Source organism: Nylanderia fulva, unplaced genomic scaffold (genome assembly GCF_048542155.1).
Source record: "Nylanderia fulva isolate GAGA-0341 unplaced genomic scaffold, ASM4854215v1 Scaffold5, whole genome shotgun sequence".
In the NCBI taxonomy this organism is placed as follows: domain Eukaryota; kingdom Metazoa; phylum Arthropoda; class Insecta; order Hymenoptera; family Formicidae; genus Nylanderia; species Nylanderia fulva.
In genome coordinates, this window is record NW_028190587.1 from 1006369 (window position 1) to 1022227 (window position 15859).

Sequence of the window (15859 nt, forward strand, 5' to 3'; positions counted from 1 at the left end):
AATATAAGTGTTTTAAAGATAAAATAAAATTTAATTACTTTCTTCTTTCTTTAAACTAATTTTCTAACTAGTGATATCATGTACAATCATTTTTCCTACTTGCGACTTATGACTTGTAGTTTATTCGAGCGAATTTTTTTATTTCACGAATACTATAGAGAATGTATTTCAAAATGTAAGTTAACTCTTGTACCGCCGAATACTACACGTATTTCTTATTAATTCTATATTGTCAATCTGGCATTATTTATCACCATTATTATAAGTTAACGAAAAAACTTGCAATGCATAACTGTTACGTCAATTCGTGGTCAAATATAAGATGATTAAATCACACATCGTGTCAAATGATAATATGAGTTCCGTGGAATAAGGGTTAAAGATTAATCGTAACGAGGGATGATATCTTCACTAAGTCTAAGACACGTCAGCGTAGCGGATGTTATCTTCGTCACGGAGGATCGGCCTCACGAAACGTTCCGGCGAGAGGGCTCGGACTTGCACACGACGGTCGATATCTTTCTAAGGGAAGCGCTGACCGGAACGGTGATCACGCTTAACACCGTCGACGACAGAACTCTTCGGATTCCGATAACATCGATCGTTGCGTACGAAAACTCCCGTTATAAGACCGCATCATGTTTGTCGTTCCACAATTTTTGTCAATTTTCTTTGGCTTAGTTTGTCCTGAAAAAAATATAAATTTTTATATAAAAATAGAGAGAACATGCAATTATAATCCGTTAAAAGCGATTTTAATTGTTTGTAATACACTATTCGATTTTAAACGGATTTTCTTCCTTTATTTACTTATTAAAAATTATGACTGATTGTAAGAGAATTAAACAGGTTTTGTATTTAAATTTTACATGATCTTTTCCATCTCACAGACAGGATTACATCAAACGTGTATCAGGCGAAGGTATGCCCTTCCCAGCAAATCCGAAGCAAAGGGGCGATCTGATACTGAAATTTAATATCGAGTTTCCGATTTATTTACCGTTATTCAGCAAGAACCACATCAACAAAGCCTTTGAAATGTCTCGTACGATCGAGAATGCCGAGTATATTCATCGTCTTATATTGGCCAACAAGATGCGTAGAAATGTCGACGATAACATTCCATTACGACGAGATCCGAAAGATGAAGCGGATCAATTAAAATTCATATGTGAAACGTGAATTTGAACATGTCTTTTGTAAATATATTTCGCTTTATATGATTCACATATTGATTCAACATTACTTTGTATATTTCTCAACGTAAATAATTTCGAGAGAAATTATTTAAAAATAAAAATTACTTGAAATTATCATAATTATCTCTCTCTCTCTCTTTGCACAATTGATTATTTTATCATAATGCATAATTAATTTACAAGCTATTAATAAAATGTAAATAATTATAATAACATTCGACAGAGAGATAGGAAAAAAGATGTAATCATGCAATTTTTGAAACATGTTTAATTATTCTTTACATACATGTATATTTAATTTTATGTTTTATTATACATATATTTTCCAAATATATATTTTCTTATAAGCGTGTCTGTATTTTCATAAAAACTGAAGCAATTGACGAGGAATCATTTATATAGGCGTAAGGATTCACCCTTCTGACGTCATACACCAAAATAGCTGACATCTAGTATCATTGACCCTTAAATGCGCGATACAAGCATACCAATATCAGCAACCCAAACACATCTTTGAAGTGACCGCTCATTGTTACATGGTATAACGGATGTCTCCATCTTGCGGGATCTACCAATGATCAAATAAAAACTTATCCATCGGTAAGCTACTCCGGTACTACTTCGTGAGTTCTTACCAAATTTAATTCATAATAAAGAGCATGGGAATGCTTCATTCATATATAACAGACGTGAGAAAATTCATGTGACATATGAAAAAAAATGGCACAAACGAGTCTAATGAAATTAAAGAGCTCTTGGCTTCCGACAAGCTGCGGCCTCGACCGTGTCATTTCAGCCAGCGACAGCGATTTCAGCTGTGCTATTATCTCCGGCAATCATATGACTCCTCCGCACGTGACTTTATTTACAGTAGACGTACACTCCCGCAAGCATGTATGGTACAGTTCCGCGTGACATGATAGTTCCGCGGAGACACGAGTCTGACGAGCGATGCGGGCTAACTATAGACGACGGGCTGTGGCTTTATGATGCCGTTGCTCGATAAGTTGCTGCCTTCGAGGAAGAGCAGTCTACGCGAAAGTGTCGAAAGTTTAGTGGCCAGTGCGCGAACAGCTGAGAATGATAGGTGAGCAAGAGATCGCGCGCGCTCGGCTCCATTTCGGAGCACGGTTCTTTATCGTTGACGTTCGCAAACTCTCCGAACTCTCGCGCAGCATCCGTTATCATTGATATTATTTTACGCCTTATCACATCGATCATTGGCATATCGTTATTTTGCATTAGTGATAGAAAAGAAAGAAGGTTTGAATTTTTGAAGACAGCGCGTACATATCGCCCGGGCAAGAATAAAAGTGAAAATTATGTTGAGTGAAAAATTAATAATAAACGCATGATTAAAAACATGGAATTATCTCAGAGAAATTAATAATTCCCTAACCTACTTCACACTATAATTATTTTGCTCCATTCATTTGCTCGCTACAGCTGTTTTACCAACGCGACATCAAAGCGACCGCACGTCGTGTCGAGGTCGAGTTTCATTCGAGAAAGATATCATGAGAGTTTTATCACAGCTCTCTCTTATATATGCAAATTTTTACGCTGCAATAATTATTGGCTTTTAGTATCAAATTTCTTGATTTTTTTATATTTTCTTTGTTACAGTAGTGTAATGTAAACCAAGGCTATTAATTACTATATAAATTAATAATATGTAGAATTATACAGAATACTTAATAAATTAATAATATAATAAGAAAATATATTATAATATAAATTAATATAAAAAGGTATATTTACATATAATAGAATTGAAATATTTGTTATAAATTGATATATATGAACATATCTTAAGATTAAGATTTTTTTTCAAAAATGATGCTTTTCTTTCTATTACAAAAATAACAGTATATGTCTTTAAAAAAATGTATAGTGATTACAATAATATATTAAATTTATACACTTATTAAATATAATGCTTTTGCTCTATCTGATATGCGAATAAAAAAATCTTCTAAATATGATGCATTTATTCGTAGGAATTCTGTGTTACTTCTTGGAGCAGATCAAGTGCGGATTTTGTTATTTAGAGAGTGCGAATGGCGTGGTAGAAAACTTCTCTTCGATTCAATGACAGTGCAGAAGCATCGAAGTAAAAGCGAAACCGTGTGCACAGCGGTAAACAACAATGTGGAGGGAAAGTGCGAGATGCCTTTTAATATAGGAACCGCTCACAATTTCGAGGTAATTATAAATTTTATACATCAGTCATTAAAGTCAATAAATAAATTATAAACATCAACTTAATTAAATAACATTTAATGCTCTAATAATAAGTAATATAGTTACTATAATAGTATTAAATAAAAACTTATTTTGTTGTAATTTATATAATACACGTACATAATATTATTTTTTATTTTTATATTAGTGTTTTAAATTATACAAGATAAGATAAATTCTATTTTTTACATCTATAAAATAATTATTTATTTTGTTTCTATATTATAACATATATTGAATTAAACAAGAAGATTTCATCGAAATTATATCTTTTTGACACTTACATTTCTAATCAACAACAATTAAATATCGCTAATGAAATATAATGTCTAAAATTTTTAGCGAGATAAGATGATCGAAGATGATGTGAATTTACTAAGCGAAATGGTATTTGGTACTGTGGCGATGACGTACAGAGGAAAATCATTTAAGGTAAATGAAAAATTTATTTTTTAATTTATCTGTTCACAATAATTATGTATTTTTATTTTAATTATTTATCTCAATTATTAATTTGTTTTTTCACATTTTAAAGGTTCATTCAATGAATTCTCCGCCATGTATCATGTGTACAAAAATTTTTCCGGCGACAGAACATAGCACGTGCAAAACAAGGTAAATTATTTTCCACTATTTCTTTCAAAGGATATTTTTATTGATTTTGCTAATTCTTTTATTGTATTTTAGTGAAAGAATTTCGGACGAAGGATTAGGACGATCTATGCATGTAGATTCTGCTTCCAGCAATAGTAGTATGCGATCTTTTTGTAAGTATTTCGATATTACATATTATTATTATATTATTATGCTTCAATCTAATTTGAGAAATAAAATACAATAAAGATTAATCCTTTCAGCTCCTCGATTAGATATATTTTATGTGAAGGACGGAGTTTAACAAAAAGACTTATATCATTTACTTTATTATGGCCGTACTTGTTCCTTTCAACTCCTTGATTATTAAATACATTTTGTATGAAAAACAGATTTTTAAAAAGAGATTTATAAAATTGATTTTTAAATAACTTATCTTTATGCTATCATGATTATATGCTATCATGTACTTACACATAAAATGTATTATTTTTTTTACAACTTTGTGAGAAATCTGTTCAATTTTGAATGACAAAAATTGGATAAATAAAAATGTCAAATAGTTGGAAGGATTATTAAAAATAGCGCCAGAATAAACCCTGATTAGGTTTCCATCGCAGACTCTCGACCGAGTTCCGGCAACTCTTCGGGTAATGAATTGCACGCGGGTCCGAGGAAGAATTCGACCTGCTCGAGTATCGGTAGCGGTTGGGATTTAGATGTAACACCGCGGACAAATAGTAAGATTATGTCAAACAATTAGATCGATTCATTGCCGAGGATGGTGTGCTCATGTACCGTAACGCGATGTTGATCCAGGTTCGCAATCGTTGGAGAGCAACAGCTCGTCCGGCATCGGCAGTTTAACTAGCTTGCGCAGAAGATGGTTGAGAGCGGTCTCGACTTCCCTCGGACGATCTGATTCCGACGATGCTTTTGGGATGCAGCACTGGAACGAAAATGGAAATGACGGGCGTGACGGACACGCGAAACGTCACAAGACCAGGCTAGGTTTAACGATGTTGGTGCGATTGGCTCAGGGCCACGAAAGGTATAGAATTACTTGCATATAATTCATATTCATATAATTCATATTTATATAATTCATATGAAAAATATATTTATGGAAAATATTTCTCTCTAAAATATAAACATAATGCTTTTAAATATAGATTCTTTAAAATCGTAGAAAGAAATAAAAAATAAAAATAATTGTATATTGCTGAAAAAATTGAAAGATCTAGAGATTATTAATTTGATAAGATTAATAATTTGATTAAGAAGTATATTCAAAAAATAGAAATATATTAAAGTAGATAAAAAATATTTGTAGCCAAATAAAGGTACGCCTTTTGGAACACATGGCTCTCTTAGAAGGAATGCTGGATCGTTTAAGATACTTTTGCATTGAGACCAACAAAATCAACGGATCGATACAGCTGGCTGACAGAATTTACAGAGCAACGTCTCGATTTGTCATTTCACTGCTGCACATACTTCTCAACGTCAGTGTTGACACTAGTATCCGTACACCTCTGTTGTGGCATGACGTTTTACTTAACTCTGTGACAGTATATGATAATCCGAATACTTTACATCGCAATTTGCAGCAGATGTGTCAGTTATTTGATGAACTCGATACAAAGTCGACAAATTTGTGAGTATAGTATAGTATAAATCTCTCGGATTTAATAAACGTGTATATTTATCCCAACATCTTTCAGCTTCCTGAGCACCGTAGTAACTGCTGTATTAACATATCATCTCGGTTGGATATATACCGTACTATCTCCGCGTGATAGGCAAATGGTAAATAAAAAAATCATAAGGAAATTTTAAGAACCATTTAAATATAAAAGTTATATAGTTGAAGAATCTAAAATTTCTAAAAAGAAATTTTAAAAATAAGTAGACATTTTTTAATGATCTCAATATCGATATTATTATTATTATTATTATTATTAGAATAACGTTAAAATGTAATTAAAACTTTTCTGAGAGATGACACGTATCTTTATTTTTAGATCGAGAAACTGGGCAGCTGGTATTCTTGCAATCCGCTTTGGGCACAACTTGGCGATCTGTATGGCGCGTTAGGCAACCCCGTGAAAGTGGCACATACCGTCGTTGCGGGCGATCCTCGGAAGAGCGACCTGATTAATTCAGTCTTGTCGTTTCTGTCTTACTTCATCCGCAGCGGGATGATACAAAAATGCCAAGAATACCGCTGTTCGTCGCAGGAAGACGTGCAAACGGCGACGAATCTATTGGAGCAGGCTTATAGCAAGCGACCGCACCTGTTCGCTAACAGGAAGTCGACGTGCACCTTCAACGATCGAGATGCCCTGATTCGCAGATGCGAGTCGCGCGTTTTGCCATCGCGTAAACCGATACGATCGTCCGAACGTACCAACGGTGTTACCGACGATGTTAACACACCCCGGTGCATTGTGCAGCATCCCATGGAACGATCGAGGATTTCGCGATCCATCAGTCCCTTGAAGCGTAGCAGCACTATGAAATCCGGCCTTGACACGCTCGTGACGAAATCAACCGAGGCATCGGTAGACTTCAAGCTTCCAACGAAGGAATTTTTGCCAGGTAGAAATGACGAGAAACACGAGCAGGACGCTCAACCGGCTAAGGATAACGAAAGAAATTATGCATCGAGCAAGGTGAAAATAATTGTTAACGAGATCGAATCTCAGGAAGATATTATGTCGAAAGAATATCAGCCGCAAAATTACCTTGACTATCCGTCGTTGAGCTTCGAAAAGAAATTGGATAACGCTGAAGAAAATCTCGCGGCCGGAAAGGCTGAACTGCAGCATCCGTTGGATAACAGTGTGGATCCACTAAAAATGTTTTATAACAGACCCGAATTACCGCTTAACATGGATCGCGGATTTGTCGACGAGTTTAAAGAATCGCAGGTTTTCTTCACTCTCGGAGGAGAAGATAAATCTTCGAAATTGCCGTCGAGAGCGAGGCTGGTTAACAATTGTCAGTGCTCTTACACTTTCACAAAAGGGGTACCGAGCACATCGGCGCAACTTCCGGAAGGTGTACTCAGAAAGATCATTCAACGAAACTTTCCCGAGTCATCGAAGAGCATACAACCTCCACCGGGAGCAACGTCCGAAATGAGCGCAAGATCCATTGGCTTCTGTTTAAAGTGCAATGGTCAAGGATACGCTGCCTCGCAAGATTACGATGGTAGCAAACAAGTGTTGGAAACACCGACCAACGCGACGGAAGTATTGCGCACGTGCGGAAGTTCCGAAAGTGGTAGAAGCATAAGATTATCGCGGTCAAACAGTCTTGAGGCTCTAATGGAAGCCAATAGCGTCGTCGAGCTACCGATGCCACAGTTAGTATATTTTCGATAAACTAATATCCATTAAAAAGCAATTTTTATATTAATTTCAGATTTTTTTGTCATAAAATCGTGGAATTAAATTAATTCAAAACCAATCTCTAAATTTTTGAATTTTATAGACTAATTATATTTTAATTCCATGATTTTATTAAAAAGCATTATTTGTCTTATTATAATGATTACGTTGCAGGTCGAGGAAGATTTCAACGAGTAAAGGTTTACTCAGAGAAATGGATTTTACGAAGACTCTTGTGCGAAATAGAGTGACGAATGACGAGAGTAACATCCTGGACACGGGCTACACGTGGGGCTTAGTGTTACAAGGCGTAACTAAGAGGAAGAAGAGGAGAAAAAGAAAGAAAATTTCGGAATACGAGAAGGACAACGCCGAGGTTGAACCGGAGGAGAAGTGGTGGTTGCATATACGAGAAGAAGTCATGGTCAACGCTCAATTCCCCACGATCGATCAACCAGTCGCGGAGGCTCTCTGTGTGCTGGCTGATCTGGACACGTGGCATGTCGGGGTCTTGTCAAACAACACGCCCTGGCAAAGTCCGCCCTTGACGGTCGGAATGTCGCGTCTGGTGTCAAACATGCTGGAATCCTTTGCCTATGTATGGCGAAATTATCGCTCTCCTACTCATGTGAGCTGTTCTTCAATAATTTCATTAATCATCTTTTTCATGTATTTTTTTTCTAAATTATTCTTTTAAAAATAAACTAATGTTTCAGTGTATAGCAATTCTGGAGGCTAAACTGAGGGAATTATGGTTGAGAAGCGAAGCATTAGCAGAAATGATGATGTCCGTGGAAGTGTCCGACGCCAATGTAAACAATTTAACCAATGCTCTTGATCTCGATGCAGCCGACATACCGCTTCTACTTGCGGTCGCGAGCACTCATTCTCCGGAAATAGCGCAACGATTTGGTTTTACGCTAACTTAAATCCGTTCAATTGTTTATACTGATGTTCTGCTTACGTGATTTTATAGATAGGTATTTCTTAAATATAGCGTATCAATATGCGCTCTGATATTTTTTGACCAAAAAAAACTAACTTTATATTTTTTGTCGAATACGCAATAATACACAATAATAACGTATTCTTACGATTAAATGCATAGTAATATGTAATATATTTAATTTTTAATTTTAAATTATAAATTACGTTAAAAAAATATTAAAGTTTATTCGTGGCCTAACTATTATTTGTTTCAGCGTCTTATTGCGAATTACATAACTATCGTCTAATGAAATTGACGACTGACTCTGACTATGGAATCTGTACTGTCCGTATATGGTTTTTTTTTTTTACACGATTCATGCGAACTTATAGTTGTACACTTAATTAATAAAATCTAAATGAACTTTTTTATTCTACTGTATTTTTTAAAAATTCCTCACAATCACAGTATATTTTAATCAGTTCTATTCGATTATTTAATTTAAATAAATTACATTAATAATTAATTAACAAATTACATATTTTGCTGGTATAAAATAAATTCTCAAATTTTGCCATAAATAATATCTCGGATAGTTTCATCGTTAATATGCGAGAAATTAACCCGTTCCGTAGGCGCTGCGATTTATAAAAAATTACCGATCAACGCATGTCCAAATTATAATATGTATCCCCTACAATTGGTAGTATGCTTACCTATCATCGTTCTTCTTGATAATTTTGCTACTTATTAACAGTTATTAAGGATGACACATAACAAACCAACAATACAGAAAGACAGCTCATTTTAAACTCTACTTGATCGGAGAGCGTGCGTGTTTATATATGATCTAATATCTATGTTTTACTCGTTAATGTCCTATTTATCCTATAAAAATCCTAAAAAAAATCCGTGCAAAAAAATAGAGAACGATTTGAATGATTTGTTGAAGAGATGGCTTAAGGAAGATTATATTTCAAAAAACGAATATTATAAATTACGTTGTAGTGATTCTCTCCTTCCAAAAGCGTATGGATTACCGAAAATCCATAAGGAAAACTATCCAGTTAGAATCATAGTTTCATCGGTTGATACAGCTCTATATTCGCTGGCTTCGTTTTTACAAAACACCTTACGAACTAGTCTACCCAAAGCGAAAAGTCATATTAATAATAGTTTTGATTTGTACAGCATATTGTCTGGTAAAAAGATTGATGAGAATGATAGGATGTTTTCCTTGGATGTGGTGTCTTTGTTTACGAACGTTCCTCTGGATCTTGCGATTGACGGTATTAACGATAGATGGGATCACATTGGAATAAATACTAAAATACCGAAAAACGAATTTTTGGGGGGTATAAAATTCATATTGACTTCTACATATTTTACATTTGATGACATAATTTATAAACAGACGTTTGGGACCCCTATGGGGTCACCGTTATCACCAATTATTGCAGACCTGGTTATGCAAGATCTTGAGGATACAGTTCTCAAAGCGTTGAATTTGGAATGTTTGTTTTATTTTCGTTATGTGGATGACATAATAGTGGCCACCTCTATGACTAATATGACTCAGATTGTGAATAATTTTAACAACTATCATGAAAGACTTAAATTCACGGTCGAACAAGAGGTTAACCATAGCTTGAATTTCTTAGATTTATCACTTAAAATTATTAATAACAAAATATATATAGACTGGTATCAAAAAGAAACCTTCTCAGGAAGGACGTTATCATTTTATTCAAACCACCCACTATGCCACAAAATAGGAATAATATATAACCTTGTAGACAGATGTCTATTGCTATCACATCCACTATTTTTTAATAAAAATTTGGAGTTAATTATTAATATACTCAGAAGCAATGGTTACCCTCTTGATCTGATTTTTAACAAAATTAATCATCGGATAGAACACATCATATCTAAGGGGAGCATTATAGAGAGACAGGCCAACATAGAAAGAACAAAAAGTATAAGAAATGACTCGGGCAATAAAAAATTCTTTGTCATTCCGTATATAGATGGGATCTCAGAAATGATTGTTTCCTCGGTAAAAAATAAAAATTGTATGGTAGGGTATAGATGTCTCAACAAACTGGATAATATTATTAAAGCGCAGAAAGATAAAACTAAACATCCATGCAATTCGAATGTGGTTTATAAGATCAGTTGCAATAATTGTAATGCATCTTATGTAGGCCAAACAAAGAGGCAATTGCAGACGCGAATAAAAGAACATAAAAATAATATTAGGTTGGACTCAACGAAACATTCAGTAATTTCTGAACACATAATAAATGAACATCATACTTTTAATTGGGACAATGTTAAGATCATGGACAACGAAAATAATTATTATAAAAGACTCATTTCTGAGATGCTACATATCAAGGAACAAAAAAATGGACTAAATTTAAACAAAGATACTGAGTTACTTAGCGAGTCGTATTTTGATATTTTGGATATATTAGCGAACAAGAAATAATAATAGGACAAATAGGACATTAACGAGTAAAACATAGATATTAGATCATATATAAACACGCACGCTCTCCGATCAAGTAGAGTTTAAAATGAGCTGTCTTTCTGTATTGTTGGTTTGTTATGTGTCATCCTTAATAACTGTTAATAAGTAGCAAAATTATCAAGAAGAACGATGATAGGTAAGCATACTACCAATTGTAGGGGATACATATTATAATTTGGACATGCGTTGATCGGTAATTTTTTATAAATCGCAGCGCCTACGGAACGGGTTAATTTCTCGCATATTAACGATGAAACTATCCGAGATCTGAACAAAATCAGGGATCATATCGAGGCGAACATTGTTGGACAGGACGGATTGAAACACGCGTTAATTACTCAAAAACTCTTGATTCTGAATAACTATAATTAAATTTCGATATTATGTGAATTGTAAGAATTTATATTTCAATAATTATACTGAAGAAGACCGCGTGCGGTCGAAACGTTTATAGAATGATTGTAATTTGCGTTAGTTTTAATATAATGACTGTAGTTTTATAATTTATACATGTAATAAATGGTAGTTGACTGAACATCTCGAATATTCAGCTCGATAAGTTGGCCTTATATTTATCACTTTGTTTTCAATATACGAGCGACAATTGTATTAATGTAAATAAGCTTTAATAAAACGAAATTATCCGTTCTTCGACGATATTGAAAATCTGTATCTCGAAGTGGTAGTGAATAACGTCACACGACTCGGCCGTTTTACATTTTTGTTACTATTTAAAATATTGAAAAATTATGACAATCTAACTAAATTTCTTCGCTCTATTTTTGTGATATTCCGATGTGAGATACCAGCATTGATATAAATTATATCATGGAAATCTGTCCCCCTGATCCGTGAGCTCTGACACCGCAATAACTCGTTAATTGAATTTTTATTTCGGCATCATATATATTTCTCTCATACATTCATAAACGTATATCATTTTAAAATAATTACTTGCCTTAAAATAAATACTTCATAATTTTATCACTAACAGACCTAAACCAACTGCGCAGCAGTCAATTATTGAGGCAAAAAATAAAATTCGGGTGAGCTTATAGAAAAAGATTACTCTCTAGTACTTGTATTCAATATCTTAATAATTTCTTTATTCAATCTACATTTTACGTTTTCTTTCTCGAATATAATATATTTTAGCTAGGCCATGATGCATGTTGCAACTGTTGCTGCTGTTGTATACCGCAGCCCATATGCTACGTAAGTTGGCATGTTCTAATGTTTATGCAATCGTATTTATGTATTTATTTATTTTAAAGATATAAATTAGAGAGAAAGCAAAAATTATTTTTACAGAAATATATTCAGCCAGAGGTATCGAAATCTTTCGCACCCGTTAATGTAAGTAGTTCCCGAAAAATTCAGTTTTTCTTTATTTCATAGAATAGCACGTTATTTTTAGCCTGAGATGTATCGTATTTGACATATATTTAATTGAAAAATTAATATTCGAGAAAAAAATGTTTCTTTTTCTAATCTGTTGGATTTATAAAGATATATATTAAGATTATAAATATAAAAATATTTTTGCTAATTTGCCATGACACGAAATTACATTTGTAACCTTTTTCTAGTATTATTTCAAATCGGACATACCAATGGAAAAAGATACAACGTATCGACTCTCTTATTGGGAGGGTCCCAGTAGTACGGTAGAACCTATCCGTCCAGAAAACAACCTGATATGCAGTGACGCACCGATATCTGACGAAACAACGCATAACGTATGATAACATTTTATATTTATGATGATTTATCGACCGAAAGTTGATTGCTTTTTCAGATGAGTTATTTTGGCAACTGGTGCGTGAAAACGGAACCGCCTATAACACCCTGCGACAAACAGTTACTAGGTAGAGGTCCGATGGAAAATGTCACGACACATAAACATGATTACTCGTGGAAATATGTAGATCGCGTTCAACCGACTAAGGCGCAGAATAATTTGTACAGTCCTTGTGCTGCTTTGTCCGGTAATTTCTGTCGCACTAGATTTTTAAACTATTCATTAATTTTATACAATTATAATTTAGTAATTTTTAATTTTTAATAAAGGTCAAATGTAGCATCTTAATTATGATAAAATTTGCCATGTGTGTTTAATTAACTAATTATACGTCGAAAAACAGATGATACAACGTATCGCTTGAGCTACTACAATTCCTCCTGTTTGCTTCCGACATCCTCTTATGCACCCGTTTCAAAATATGTCAAATCGGATGTACCGATGGAAGGTTGTACGACATACAGACTTAGCTATTGGCCGAACGAAACCCCTGTAAAAGTGAGTGATTCAAGCAGTGATTTTAAAACCTATTGAATTTATAATTTTTAATAAACTACGAGTGTGTTCTTTAATAGTTTATATTTTTAAATAATATTTATTACCTCAAATTATATTAATATAATATGATTTTTTTATTAATTATTTATATTATTTATATGCAAATTAAATAAAATTAAAATTTTATATATATATATATATATATATATATCTATTATGTATAAATTATAATTTAAATATATAATTGTTTGTTTCTTCAGGAGGAACCGTACGCTCCAAGAAGAGAATATTATCGCCCGATGACACCGATGGACGGATGCACAACATACAGACTGAGTTACTGGCCCCACTGTGAAAAGCCTACCGAACCTTTCAGCCCGCACGAAACCGAAAACTTGCTCAACAGCGGTTGCTGCTTTGACGACAACACCACGTATCGGCTTAGCTATTTCGGGTGTGGCGGTGACAAGCCAGATCCCATTCGCCAATCTGGCAATATCATTTTTTCGCCATGTCCGCTCTCTCACGACACCGTCAATAGGGTGAGTAAACTCATGCAGAAGGTGCATCGCACCTTCACGGTGAATTCGATCTACGGATGACACACTAAATCGGGTCGATGGTCACATTGTCGAATGCATTATGCGATGATTACGAGATAATTTTCTTGAATTGCCTAACAATCGTTGCGTCGCCTCGCAGATTGATTCGACAGTCATCTTTTTATCAAGCCGTAATGCTATTGTAACGAAATGACAACAATGAATATTCCCGTAAGATTGAGGACGCCAATTAGTTTTATCGTTTCAACATCGTAAAATAATGTCTGAAACGAGATAATCGCTCTATTAATCATAAAATTTATTTACAATCGGAATCGTCGCGTGCAATTATTTTTTCGAACTACGTCAATTTGATTTTGAAATTTGAAATTTTATGAACCAATCTCGCTTTTGTTGCAGCTGAGTTTCCTGGGTAATTGGTGCGTCAAACAGGAACCGCCTATCACGCCTTGCGAGAAGCGGTTGTTAGGCAGAGGCCCGATGCAGGATGAAACTACGCAAAAGCATGATTACACTTGGAAACAGACGATCCCGCCGACAGAGCTTCGACCTGAAAACAATCTCACTTTCTCGCCTTTGCCATTAGAATGTAAGTTACGTTATACACATGTAGGTTTTTTAGATAAAATCTCACTAAAATTTACAATATTTGAGGTTCCTTTCTTATTAAAGAATCCTTGAACACTGTGTGATTACTCCATATAATTTTTTTAATTCCAACGTATGATTATTTCAGCCTGCACGACCCATAGATTATCTTACATACCGAACAATCATGAATGTCTGCTGCCTAATAAATCGTACGCACCCATATGCAAGTATGAGCATTCTGGCGTTCCAATGGAATCCGAGACTACGATGCGATTGAGTTACCAACCCGTGGAACCAGCTGATCAGATCGAGAAACCATGGGTCATGACTACTGCCTATTATCCAGCTGTTAATCCTATGGAAGATAATACTACGTACAATCTAAGGTTAGTGTTTCTCTTTGTTATTCAATTTAATAATTGAATTTTTCATGTGATTTCCATTATATCTTTTTACCGATTTATAAGTTTATAAATTTATAAACTTATCATTTTTGTTTTAGCTACATTCCGCCTGGAACTCTCGTTCCACTGCCACCTTGTTCGTCCTCTTGTCCCTCTATCTCTAAGGCTTACGGAAGTAAAGTTCTTATAAAATTCCTTAATTTCTCTTAATATTATTTTTTAGATCAAATTGTAAAATTGAGATCTGTATTAATTAATTCTAGTGTCTTTGCAACAACCTTGTTCCGCATCGTAAATAGAAAATCGGTAAGCGAAGTACATCAAGAAAAGTGATACAAATTATAATATCTCTTCTTACGATTTTTCCAGAGATTAAATCGTACGAATGCATATAAATGCAAGCGTCTGCGATGTGTCCTGTACATTGTTGTGAGAATAAAATGTCCTTGTTCATGACGACTTTTTAATACTATACGTTAAGTTATTTTAAAAAATCAGCAAATGGTTAAAGCAATTTCACAATCGCGCTTCTACGATTATCGTAATCATGAACGAATAATTGCTATGTGAAACTTTGTTCTTTTTAACTTTTTTCTCATAACGAAGGAATAATTACACAATGTGAGATGGTGCATACTTTGTTCGGTGTAACAATTACCAGTACATATTGTGTAGCATTAAGTATTATGTATAACGATTGCATCATAATTGATATTCCACGATAATCGATAATCGGTTTATCCTCGGTTATATTTCATCTTCCGTGAGAGATGCTTATCAGATATTATGTGCATATATGCAAGAAGCTGTGCTGTAACATCGACCAGACAACATAATATTCGAGATACCTCTAGGCGTAAGAATATGAATTTTGTCGTGTCGAGCGAAAATCAACGGCTCCTCGCCGTGAAAGTAGTTAGCATATTTAGTAGTTAGCGTTTGCGCAATTATCGCGTCTTCTCCTTTTATAGGAAACGCCTTTTTAATTAAAACACTTGTAATAAATCATCTTAATCTTACATCTGATCGGATTCTGTTAATAAATTAATAATACAAATGACAGCGTAAGACTATGCAAGAAAATTGAGCGATATATAACATTATTA

General features: G+C 34.2%; 3 protein-coding genes and 1 long non-coding RNA gene across 5 annotated transcripts; all 4 read left to right on the top strand.

Moving 5' to 3' along the window:
- Position 1: 1 nt before the first annotated feature.
- On the top strand, positions 2-1197 carry LOC146721336 (dnaJ homolog subfamily B member 4-like). Its single transcript, XM_085486939.1, has 2 exons — positions 2-608; positions 891-1197. The coding sequence occupies exons 1-2, from the start codon at positions 400-402 to the stop codon at positions 1180-1182; spliced, it is 501 nt and encodes a 166-aa protein (XP_085343065.1). The 5' UTR covers positions 2-399; the 3' UTR covers positions 1183-1197.
- Positions 1198-1975: 778 nt separating this feature from the next.
- On the top strand, positions 1976-8791 carry LOC114942039 (folliculin-interacting protein 2). Of its 2 annotated transcripts, XR_003821739.2 has the most exons (13): positions 1976-2286; positions 3200-3404; positions 3786-3875; positions 3979-4058; positions 4131-4210; positions 4658-4777; positions 4857-5088; positions 5371-5694; positions 5762-5846; positions 6062-7407; positions 7607-8060; positions 8149-8412; positions 8635-8791. XR_003821739.2 is itself a non-coding variant. In XM_029317310.2 (12 exons), the coding sequence occupies exons 1-12, from the start codon at positions 2186-2188 to the stop codon at positions 8359-8361; spliced, it is 3330 nt and encodes a 1109-aa protein (XP_029173143.2). In that variant the 5' UTR covers positions 1977-2185; the 3' UTR covers positions 8362-8791. The 2 variants fall into 2 exon arrangements, 1 of the variants encoding a protein (XP_029173143.2); XM_029317310.2 differs by having other exon boundaries at positions 1977-2286; positions 8149-8791.
- Positions 8792-9480: 689 nt separating this feature from the next.
- On the top strand, positions 9481-11431 carry LOC146721337 (uncharacterized). Its single transcript, XR_014925702.1, has 2 exons — positions 9481-11032; positions 11111-11431. It is a non-coding gene; the product is annotated as an uncharacterized LOC146721337 (long non-coding RNA).
- Positions 11432-12496: 1065 nt separating this feature from the next.
- LOC114942055 (uncharacterized) lies at positions 12497-15209 on the top strand. The gene is made up of 7 exons (XM_029317340.2): positions 12497-12635; positions 12695-12884; positions 13041-13195; positions 13456-13737; positions 14158-14347; positions 14495-14735; positions 14852-15209. The coding sequence occupies exons 1-7, from the start codon at positions 12510-12512 to the stop codon at positions 14961-14963; spliced, it is 1296 nt and encodes a 431-aa protein (XP_029173173.2). The 5' UTR covers positions 12497-12509; the 3' UTR covers positions 14964-15209.
- Positions 15210-15859: the final 650 nt, after the last annotated feature.